This window comes from Charadrius vociferus, unplaced genomic scaffold (genome assembly GCF_000708025.1).
Source record: "Charadrius vociferus isolate BGI_N301 unplaced genomic scaffold, ASM70802v2 scaffold883, whole genome shotgun sequence".
NCBI classification, from domain to species: domain Eukaryota; kingdom Metazoa; phylum Chordata; class Aves; order Charadriiformes; family Charadriidae; genus Charadrius; species Charadrius vociferus.
In genome coordinates this window covers 1858813-1870643 of record NW_009647740.1, presented here as the reverse complement: position 1 = coordinate 1870643, position 11831 = coordinate 1858813, and the positions used below count along the sequence as shown (strand labels likewise).

The 11831-nt window shown below is 50.4% G+C and overlaps 1 protein-coding gene across 1 annotated transcript; it reads right to left on the bottom strand.

Annotated features, from left to right (window-relative positions):
• Positions 1-320: 320 nt before the first annotated feature.
• Positions 321-7380, bottom strand: LOC104283777 (target of Myb protein 1-like; the record flags this gene model as incomplete). Its single annotated transcript, XM_009881995.1, has 8 exons — positions 7314-7380; positions 4748-4832; positions 2951-3029; positions 2656-2805; positions 2409-2543; positions 2008-2154; positions 882-998; positions 321-454 (listed from the first exon to the last, which is right to left on the bottom strand). Coding segments are annotated over exons 1-8 (914 nt in total), but the record flags the coding sequence as incomplete, so codon positions are not given.
• Positions 7381-11831: the final 4451 nt, after the last annotated feature.

Below are 11831 nucleotides of genomic sequence, written 5' to 3'. Positions count from 1 at the left end.
AAGAAAGGGATGCTGATCCCACCTGAGCAAGTCCTTTCTGTCCCCGTCTGCCTCAGAGCTAGAGTGCAGTTCTCTCCTTCTTTTTCTGGATTATGCCACAGGGACATCTTTATATTCCATCAGTAACTTACACAGCACTTTTGAAGGGACAGGAATAAATCAGCAAAAACTGAGAACTGGCTTTGTTCTCAAAGATAGATACAGGCTGATACACCTTGAGCATTATACCCATGGGCAGATCAAAAGGGTGGGATAGAAGGCCTTCAACGGGCAGTAAACTCTTGTGGAAGAGCAGGGCAGAGAAGGGAGGAGAGAGGTACCTTTCATGGCGCAGAAACACATTATTGAGGTTGTCGTTGATGAGGAGCAGTTCCTCGGTGAGTTGCTCATGGAGGACACGGGGAATCAGCTCCAGAACACGCTGCTGCATGGCTCTGCATGTCCGATTCAGCTCCTGCTCACAGCAAGGTGAAGTTACCACAAAGGTCAGGCTACAGCTGAGCACTTACAGATTTGGAAGTGCGACTGGGACAGACAGACCCCAGAGGCTACTGGGGTCTATCAGCAAGGGTTGATGGGCAACAGATATGGGTGTGAGAGGTAAATCGAGTCTGAGCTTTACAGACAATAATTGTATGCCTCTTGTGTAATGCATCACCCAGAAAGAAAAGCCCCCATGTGAGATGATTCCAGCCTCGACAGTGCAACCTCCCTTGGCTGTTGAAACTTCACCTTCCCTGTGTCTCCCTTATCCCATCACTCCTTTATAAGCCCCACACTAAACAGTCCAATTGTTCCCTACACCTGGCATGTGTTATGCCCCAGTCACTGACAAATCAAGTTGCGTGTTGCCAGCCCTCCGCCCCACCAGTGTTCCTTACATGCAGCAGCTCCAGGTCAGAAGACTCAGCTTGGGACGGCACCAGCTCTGTCAACATCTCCGACATAACCTTCATATTCCCATTTACCACTTCCAGCTCACTGCGCAGCTTCCCGATCTGCAAAAGGGAGGGAAAGTGAGAGCTCCACCTGGGAGGACTCGGGAGGTAGCTGAAGTAGCTCTGAATGGCATGTGTGTGCTTGTTCACAAAGCCAAAGGGAACAGCCACTAGGGAGCTCATTTGTCACCACTCAGTTCAGTCCTAAGGAGCTCCCGGCAGAAGGAAGCTCCGTTACTTACCATCAAGTTCATTTGCTGCTAACAGATGCCAGGCCCTCACCTGGGATCTTTAGCCACTAGCCTACCCTTTATTTTTAATAGCCAGCACAGGCTGCTGTTATGATTCAAATCCAGCTAGCAGCTCCTGTGTGGCAGCCACTCAAATAATTTCATTTCCAAAGCAGCGTAAGAGAGGGGGGAAAAAATGAATTCCTATTCAAAAGGCGAGCCTTGGCTAAGTGTGCAGTTGAAGCTTTATCCCTCTGGTTTCACAAGCTGCTAATGAGCCTCTTGAGAACAGTTTCTACCCTCTGTTGTGCAAGGGGATGCAACCTACTGACAGCTGGAGGTTTGGTGCTGAACGTGGTGTCATATGAAGTCAGGGTGAGGAAGCAGAAAAGAGGATGGGGAAACAAGTGAGAAAGCCCTGGCCTGTGGAAACCACATAGCCAGGCAGCACCGACGCATATAAAGTCAGCAGTGAAGCAAGATAAAAAGAGATGATAAGGCACCTACTGAGAAAGCTTTTGCTGTACTGCACTACAAAGACCTCACTCAAAACCACTGTGTTTTAGTTCTCACTTCCCTACAGCCAGGAGATCTTTCCGCTACCTGCAAGCAGCCCTGTCTTAGGAAAATATAACCACTCCGTGTTTGTGGTATCCCAGCTCATCACTGTGACCACAGTGGAGCTCTGGGGAGCTCTCGAGGGACTATGCTTTAGAGGAACGGCTCCTTGAGGACAGAGGCTGAGGAGGACCAGGACAGCAGTCCCAGAAGAGTATTTGTGAAACAGCCCCCAAATGCAGGGAGAGTCAGCAGCACCATGGGGCTTGTGTCCAACTCACCTGCTCTGGTGTGGGTGTGATAGGCGCGTCACTGGATGTGCCTCTCCTGGTGGGCAGGGTGACAGGGTGGAGGATGGACTCTATCTGCTGAGGGGAGTTAACCGCAGGTGAGTTCTGTCCGGACTGGGAGTCGGAGCTATACACAGTCTACCGAGAGAGAGATGGGAAAAGTGACAGAGAGAAGGAGATGTTAGACACTCACAGCTGACAGGGCAGTGCAATTAGGAGAGAAATGTTGATGGCAATTCCCCGTCTGCTTTCAGCTATTCCAGCAAAGAGTCTGTCCTGGAGCTTCTCACTCCCCAGAAGCCCTCTAAATGCAGGCTAGAGTTCCTGAAGTCTCCTCATAGCTCCAGAATGGCAGCTGCCCAACACCCTTCTCTTCAGCAATGCTCCCATACCCTCTGTGGTGTGTGGATGGGTGACAGCATGTCCAGATCAGTCATGGGGAACTCCAGACCCTTCCGTCTCAGGTCTTCGTAGACAGCGACAACACCAGTCAAGTCCGGTGAGCTGCGGAAGGCATCCGCCCAGGACTGGGGAGAAGGAGACAGTACAGCCCATCATCATTTACAGTAGTCTTCTCTACAAACACCTAAAGACAAACACTCTCTAAACTGGCGCAGATGCTCACGCTTCTTGGCTCACCTGGATGAGGGTCAGCACCTTGTCATGCACTATGGCAGGTGGATTGTTCTTCGGCAGGATTGTTCTCACGAGGACACCTTCTACGAAGTCCTGGCTGGACACAAGGACATGGAAGCGATGGCCGCAGTTTTTGACGCATGTCTCCAGGACCTTCAAAGGCAACGAAGCATTAGCTGTAGCCTTTTTGGTCTATGTGTGTTCACTTTGTTGGCTTTAGGTACCCACGTCTTTTCAGCCAGCGACTCAGCTTTACAGCAGGGTATCACAGAGCTGAGAAAGAGCCCTGACCACTCACCGTCAAAGCCAGCATAACTTCATGGAAGTTCTTATTCCCTACAATTCTCTTCTTAATGGCTCGGAAGGCATCTTTGGGCCTGCAAAAGAAATCCGATGAAGAAAGATCATCAGAAGGTTGAGACCCATCTACAGAGAGGCAAAGCAAAAGAGCCACTGGCTCTGGATGCCTCATATTCAGCAGGTGACCTTCTCCACCATGTTTTCAGGGTGGCTTGAAGCAATGACTGGTAAAGAAGCTTCTGCCTGTGGTTCTGCAAGAGGAGCAGGGTCCTGCTCATGAGTTCTGTTACTGCAAGTGGAGGCCTCTGTGCTGATGTCTGCAACAATTCAAGGTGTACAGGACACAACAGAGAGTAGAGTAAAAGCAATGCTGGAAATGCAGTGCTTGGTGGTAGAGCAAAATGCCATGGCAGAGAGACTGAAAAGAGGAGGAGATCACAAAAAAGGTTGGCACAGGTTAGAAACAGGAAGGCGAGAGCGAGCTGCAGCAATCCCTGTGTTGCTCAGAGAGAAGCTGTTTAACAACATTTTCCTGGAGGAAAGGAGGCTAGAAAGCAGCAGGGGAAGTGCAGTCGCAAAATCTTGCCTATATTGCAGGTGGACAAGAGAGCAGCAGCATAGCAAAATCTCCTTAACCATTCTTACAGGGGAGAAGCACTGCACTCTCGGCCCACTGTGCTCTTGTTGAGAGGGCACAAATGAACCAACATGCTCTGGCAGAGCACAGGAAGAGTCTGGGCAGGAAGAGCAGCAGTGCTGGAGAAGAAGAGCGGGGTGGAGACACTGAGGTAATGAGGAGGGCAGGAGCATACCAGCCTGTGGGGCAGCATGGCTGCAATGGATGAGCATTAGCAGGGCAATGGGAGAGCCCACCATGCCAGGAGGATACAGCTGTGTTATCAGATGCCCAGAACTGAAACACCAAACGGCCACAGCTTGGGACTGAGAACTGTGGGCACAGACAGGCGTATTTGCACTGTGAGGAGAGCATGGAAAAGAAGTAGTGACAGATCTGTGAGATGAGATGTTTGACTTTGTTTTCATGCAACTGTGAAGCTGAAAACTGGGCTTGCTAATCCTCTGTCAGCATCACTGTGGGATAGGACAGCAGGAGAGAAACCTACATTTTTTATTCCGTGTAGCACCTTCTTTTTTACATGCTGCTCTTGACATCTCCACTGTGAGAAAGAGCAGTCCCCCTTGAATTCACTGGCAAATCCCCAGGTCCAGAGTTAACAAGTCTGGCAGATTTCTGAACATCTCCCTGCAGGGAGAGGGAGACAAGGGCTCCCCCACCCACTTTGCGCATGTCTGAGCGACCGTACATGAAAATACCTGAGAAGTGAACCCCAGCAGGACTCACACAGTCAGAGGACTGAATAGCAGCCTGAGATTTTCTTCTCTCCTCAGTCACCAGCCTGCAGATTTTTACATTCCCAGAGGAGAGAAAGAGAAGGGTATGAAGGAGGAATAAACCAGAGTGGAAGAATTGCAAATATGCCTTTGGGAGATGGGAGGCAGCCTGGCTCGAATCGAGGTTTCTCTGGGGACCCTGAAGGCCTATTTGAATGGCTCCCAGTGCTCACGAATATTACAGGGAAGCATCTAACAGATGCTGTGACAGCTTTGCTGTGTCTCTAGGTCTCCTAGCAGAGTCTCGTCTAAGGGACTGTTGGAAGCCTAGCTTATTACCTCCACCAGTGCATGCTACCACTGCAGTCTAGGGATGTAGTGTAACAGGGTGTGTTGGGACCTGCTGCTGGATGTGTACCAGCTCCCTTGCCAGCTCCCTTACCCTTCTTCAGTCTCGTTAATGATGTCGCAGATCTCCATGTTGAGAGCCCAGTCCTCGCTCCGCAGGGACCCATCAGTAGCTCTCTCTGGAAAAAACAGAAACCAAGACACAGCAAGGCTAAGAGCAGCCCTGGCACTCTCACGGGCTGCTGTTCAGCTGTCAGGACACCCCAGAGCCCCGTCACCTTCTCCCCGGCTTTCACCACAACACACAAGGAGGTGAATCTGGCTGCAAAGTCCAGGCCACCAGATGCTCCCCGCTAGGTGTCACCACCGCAAAGCACATGGCTGGCTGGCACTGGGACGGGTGGTTGCTCAACTTTGCCCACTCCACGAATGCTACCAACACACAAACACTCCCTGTGTGATCTCTGGTGTCCTGCACACGAAGGGAGGGGGCTCAGCGTGACTTCAGCTGGAGAAAAGGGGGCGCATTTGCTTTGCTGCTGCAGGGCCAGAAACCGTGAGTTTGGTCTGCTCACACTGACACAGACCTAATGTCAATGGTACCACTCTTGGTCTGCACCAAATTAAAGAGACAAAAGAATCAAACGCCTTCTTTGTACATGGGCCTTACAAAAAAAACCAAGCGAACATAAACAGCCAAAGCAGGGCTCTCCCTTGTTTAACATTTACATCTCTCCCCTGAACTTCTGGCCTCTGGGGAGCATGGACAGAAGTGGACTGCAGGCTGAAGTTGAAGCAATATTGTTTCAGCTTTGATTGTGTCCCCTTTAATTAGGAATTCCTCAGTCAGCCTTGATGTTATTCAAGGCAGAGGTTTGGGAAATGAGCAGCTATTACTGAGAGCACCAGTGCCTCCACCCTATAATCAGCCATGTCTCGGTCCCAGCCGCACCAGCTGACTGATGCCTTCAGGGACACCACCAGTGGGGTTCCCTGGGGGAAAGAGCACTCTCCCAGCACCCTCCAGACCACTGGGAAACACAGAGACACAGCACATGGCAAGCAGAGGACAAAACCCATCCTTTCCAGCTCTCCCATCCTATAACATGCCTGACTTAGCACTGGGGCAAGAGAATTAAAACTAGCCAGACCGGTTTAGCACCTACCAGGTACTCTTTAGGAGAGCTCCAACCCAACAAGGTACTTAAAGAAGTGCCTGCATTTTCAAAACTGCTGTGGGTCCTCTACCCCTTTGGAGAGGCTCTGCCTTTGCAAAGCTGCCTTTTCCTGCTTTTGACCCAGCAGCTAATGATCCCTCCGTGGGAATGAAATGAAATGCCCATTCACGAAGCAATGGGATAGGGCCATAACACAGGAAAAAGAAGACTTTTTTAACTCCTGCCTGACTAAGCACATCCATCATGTTTTGGGATGTCCCGTTTTTAAGGCTCAGGCAGTGAGCTGTTCACAGCATTGTGCAATGCAGCCTCCTATGCACGTGTCCCTCCCACAGATTACACACCACAGCATGAAGCTGCCTATCCAAACCTTTTTGCAATCCAGCCACCACCTTCTCTGTTGACTGCAGAATGTATTGATTACACCGTGATTACGTTGATTACATTGTGGCCACAGCCAGATGGAAGAGGGCAATCAAGGGAAGGAGAGTGGCAGAACGTTCTTGATGCTCTTCCACCTTTCTGAAGGTCTGGCTACTACTGTAATATCCTGAAGGCACCTTGATTCAGGTGAACTTTTGTCACTTTGAGTATCAATTTTATATAGCAATCCTGGTCTCTTGCAGGATGAACACCTCCGCAGCGAGGCAGAGGAGGTGGCATTGTATTGGGTGATGTGGTGGAGAATATATCCAGGGCAGCGGGCTACAGGGGAGCATGTCTGGTGCACCAGAGCGTATACCAATGAATGGGTGAAGCTGTGGTAATACATAGGGGAAAACGTTTTCTGGCAGGGCACCTTTGGGATCAGGACTCGAAACAGTAGCAGACCTCCAGGTCCCCTCCTGCTCTGGGACACAACACGGCCAGCCTTGGTGGCAGGCAGATTGCAGCTCAGGTCGGTCTGATGGATTTAGCACACATGGTCACAAAGCCACCCTTCACTTGTGCTCTCCTCCGGCATCCCCTGCTCATGACACACCTTGGTTTGAACCCCAACCTAGCCAGGAGTGTCTCTGTACTGTTTGCTACCTCTGGCAATGAAGCACACAAATCAATCACACATGGGTTGCTCTATGGAAAGGAAGTCCACATCCACTTTTCTCACCCCTGAAGAAAAATACCACACACGGATGGAAAAAAACCACAACTCTGGAACAGGGATGAGCCTGCTGGGAAGCTCTGAGCTACAGAAGAAACCAAGGATGAAACAAAAACTGCCTTTAACCATCAGGTCCTTGCTGTTCAAGCCTCCCCAACCCTCCTCATCCTCATTTTCACTGTGCACAAACATGAACAGAGTCTGCAAACACCCTTCCCTTGCTTCCCTATGTTTGGTGGCACTCTGTAACCTGCTCCGCACCCCTTCCCTCTCCCTTTCCTCCAAACATGCCAGTCCTTCCAAGGTCGGGCAGCAGGTTTGCTTTTCAGACAGGAATGCAAACAAATCATGCATGCTCCTTCACCTGGCTGGCCACGTACGGGAAAATGGGGCTTCCTCAGAAGCGACACACTCCGCCCCACTGTTACCCCACAACGCTGTGGTCATCCTGCTACTGTCACCCCCGTTCACACACTGGTCGATGAAGTGCTGCAGGAAAGCAGCAAACCTGCCATAAAGGCAACAGGGGCTCAAAAAATACAGAGCTGGAAGGGCAGTTTTAGGGCATATGGAAAACAGGAACGTGACCATGAGGCATTTCCAAGGTCGCAGCGCTTGAATTTACCCAGCACAGATTAAGGTTTGGCCTAGCTGGCCTTGGGAGAGCTGGAGCTAATGCCCTTTTAATCCTCCTTGCTTCCAAGCACGAAGGGACTGTCCAAGCCTAGTAAGATATGTTGGCGTTTTCTCTGAAATCCTGAACTTTACCCTTTTACTAAAGCCTGCAGAAGGGAAGAAAACAACGTCTATTCATTAGTCACATGAAGGATCAGGGTGGCTGGCCCCGTTTCACGAGCCGTAATTAGCACGAGCTATCTGCCCCTCACGAAATCTGAGCCCGGGATGGCTGGGGACAGCGACAACTCCCTAAAAGCGGCGCGCGCAGGAGGCAGGGCACGGCTGCCTGCCCAGCGCTCTGCCTGGCAGGGCTCATCAGGCAGCATCTACTTCTGTGTGCTAATGAGCTGAGCCTGACCTGCCACGGAGAATTCCCCCCGGTGGAGGTTATCAGCGAGCGTATGAATGCCGCGGTCTCCCTCCAAGCCCGAAACCAACTGGCTGTTGAATGTACCGGAGGCCCTTCACGGGGCCGCTTCAAAGCCACATTGTTTTGGCAGCCACTCCGACTCCCCGGGTGTGACAGCATTGGGGTTTGTCTGATTCCAGTCTGCTGCCTCACAAATTGCCTGGATGGACCCAGAACCGCTGAGGACTGTGGTGCGGGTGGAACCAGAGCATCGACTCTTTTCCTGCCTGGCATTTGATGTGCTGACTGCAGCTAGGTTATAAAAGTTATCTGGAATCATCAGATAAGAAACAACTCTGAGCTCGGCATAACTGACACAGCAGAGCTGTACATTGCTTCGTGCCATGAGTAAATTTCACAGCTTTGCTTCTTTTCAAGTTTACTTTTTCTGCCCTGGTGGCAAGGGACAGCCCACTGTGGGGCTGGCGATCCCACCCAGCCATCCCTGCAGCTGCACACCAGCAGTGCAGTTAACAGCCTGGGGAAGTAGTACAGGAGCTGGGGACAGAAGATACTGTGGTGGCTCCTGTCCCCTTTGCTCCCCGTCACAGATCTGAAGCACCCATAACCAGCCAGGCGCCATTCAGAAACCCTTCACCCATGACAGGCTCTGCCATAGCTTGTCAGAGACTGTGCGCCCCTCCTCCAAGCCAGGCCCTTAACCAGCGTTCCCTAAAGTGCTCAGTCCCACTGGCTTTAAATTCCTCAGCAAAGCATCCAGCACCTTCTCACCCATTTCAACCGGTGTTTGAGGGCACCAACATTTCGTTGCACGAGACAGCGTGGGCTCAGCAGAAAGCAACACAACTGTCCCTTTTCCAAACCTCTCTTCAATTCATAACCCTCCTGGCCCAAATCAGCACCCTGTACAAGTCTCCTTGCTAAGCCTCATGCTTTCGCTTCCCTTGAGGAAACTTCAGCACCAGCTCAGGCAGGACTCCATGGTTCAACCTTGCTGTATTGCTTCTCCAAAGATGGAAGGGACAACTTGCTTTCTAGAGAGAACAAAGATATGGCTCCAAACCTAATTCAAGGACGGTGGCGAACACAGACTCATGCTGACATCATGCTGTGGGTATTTGGGTCTCTGAACTCCTCCTACTGCTCCTTTCCTGTGAATCAACTCAAACTCTTAGGGATCAAACAACTCTTCAACTGCTGCCTTTACCCCTTCTCCAGACAGAGAGGGCACAGAAGATAAGTCAGTGCCTTTTTGAGAAGCACTACCTTGCATGGAACCATCTGGCTCTGAGAGGAGAGCGTTACTGACAAGAGCTGGCAACTGCTTCCCACCAGCTCCCAAGGTCCCAACTCACAGAGGGGTGCAGGGACACCTGCAAGGTGGGATCCAAACAGCTGGGGGGATTTTTCTGGCATACTGTGTTGCACCTGCCCCTCTTACTCACCCATGTACAGAGGAAATCTGCTCTCTCTTACCTGCTCCCTCTTCAGGGGCTCAACTTTGCCCGGTTGTTATGCTTAACCCAACCCCCAACCATAAAAAATCCTCTCCATATCTGCTACACCGTTACTTCTCCCCCTTGCCTGCCCTCATTCACTGAAATAAACCACCTCTGTCCCTTTCAGTATTGCTATAATTATTAGTTATTCCAGACTTCTAGGGTCAGGAGAGAGTGTTGGGGGGTTTCTCTCCATTCTCTCACCTCCTTGAAATTAGATTTTCCATTTTGACATTTATCTTAGCTTCTAGATGGAGGCACAGTGGATTTCCCTTTTGAGGGAGGAATCCAAACTGCGATGCTTCAATGCTCTTTGGAAATTTTCCCACTGGTCAGAAGTACTGTGTTAAAAAAAACCAACAACAAACACCACACAACAAAAACAAATATCCAAAACCCCAAACAAACAAGTCTCTATTCATCTTGCTTGGGAAGAGATATCACAGTCCAAAAACAGGACAGAAGCAACTTTTGTGACTAAATCTCAGGACTAGGAGGAAGAAGCCAGAAAACCTACTCCTCTGCAACTGACTCATTCTGTGACAGGTCACTGAGATTATCTGAGCATCGGTTTCCTTGTCAGCAAAATAAATGGGACTTGCTAGATTAACATTAATGAAGGAATTTGAGAATGCCGCTGCAGTGTACCACAGAGGATTTTTTTTTAATTTTTTTATTCCATAGCCTTCATCTAAGGCTATTTTAGACTTCATAAGCTATATCAGGCATACATGACTTTGCCCAAGTAATTTACAAGGACGCAGACAGCCCAAAGCAACAGCGCTATGCAGGTTTGGTGATCACGCTCATGGGTTCAACATGCAGCTGCCATGGACCTACCAAACAAGTTTGGGTAAGTCATGTTCGCGTCTCAAATTAAACAGGGAAGATTGTATTTATCCATGTCCCCAGGATGTTGATAGGCAACGTTCAAAAGGAGAAAACATTCATATTTTCAGCCGCCAGTCCTTTCAAGTCCTCCACACTGAGTTCCTTTCTCATATGCTGCAATTCCTCTACCCTTTTGGACTCCCATAACCCCAATCATTGCCAGTCATTAAGATCTCTCTACTGTCACACCTCTGGTACTAAGGACTCTAAACTCCTGTTTGACAACACTTTTGAAATACTTTTTTCCTCTTTGTTGCTGTTGGTTTGTTGCTTAAAAATCCCTTCTTTAATCGAAGCAAAGCCCGGAGGGAACTCACTTACAATCCGGCTACTATACTGAGTAGAAGATCTGGCGGGCAAGAAGTGATCTGTGACATCTAAAGATAACTTCAGATTGCCTCGTCCCAAACACAAAAATGTATCCGATGATGCGCTCACTGAGGGAATCAAAGAGCATTCATTCTGGAAAGGGCAGGAGACGCCTTCTCCTGGAAAGCGTGATGAAACATGTGACATTCATCTGGGGAGACGTCAAAGATCATCTGGAGGTTTTTGTTACAGAAAACCTTCCCTGGTGATCCTTCCCCCACCTTGCTGTAGCGCGTCTCACCTATCTTGCCTGACACCAGAGAGCGGCACGTCGCCCTGCCCCCGACTCACATCATTCAGACACTGCTGTGGGCAGCCTCTAAAATAAGCGGCACTTACAAAAGCATTACCTAAAGCAGCTGCTTGCTCCCGTCTCACCTTGGCCACAGCCGCTAATTCACCCGAGCAAGCACACCGAAAACTACTGAATCGGGGGCCAGATGTTCACAGCGAAGAAGAAAGGTCTGCACAAGTGACAAAACGCAACACTGAGAAAGCGCATAAACTACATATGGCCGTTGCACAAGCTGGAGAGTTTAAGCACGCAACATCAACCTTCATGCACGACGTGAAGGCCCTCAGACAATACAACATGGGGTGAAAATAATCTTTATTCTAAGCCTTTTAAGAACTGCATCTTTGTTTTGAGAGCAGTGTAGCTGTTGACAGTCTTGTTCTTTCTAACCGCAGCATCTCTTTGCTCCCCTTTCTCAGACTACGTCCTTCTCCTGTGTTCATCTGGTTGACCTGAGCACAGGGACTAAGAGAGACTGTTTTGTCCACAGGCCTGCAAGGTCACAGAGTGGATGCCGCTCTCCTGCTGCTGCTTTCAGTGCCGGAGCTGGTGCTCAGTCCTGTGAGAAGGCCCGTGGCGCGGGGGAGGTGCCCTCCACAGAGCCAGAGGACAGCCCCGCTCATCCTAGACCTCTGTGCTGGGAAGTTCACCCAAGGGTGGGCAGCCACCCCTGAGGTGCCCAGGATGCTCGTCCTTCGAGGCGGGGAGCTCTGACCTGACTAGGTGAGCTGGGACACCCCAGGGCCAGGCAACCTGAAGCCCCCGTCCCCTGGCAGCCCCCAGCCGGGTGATGGCT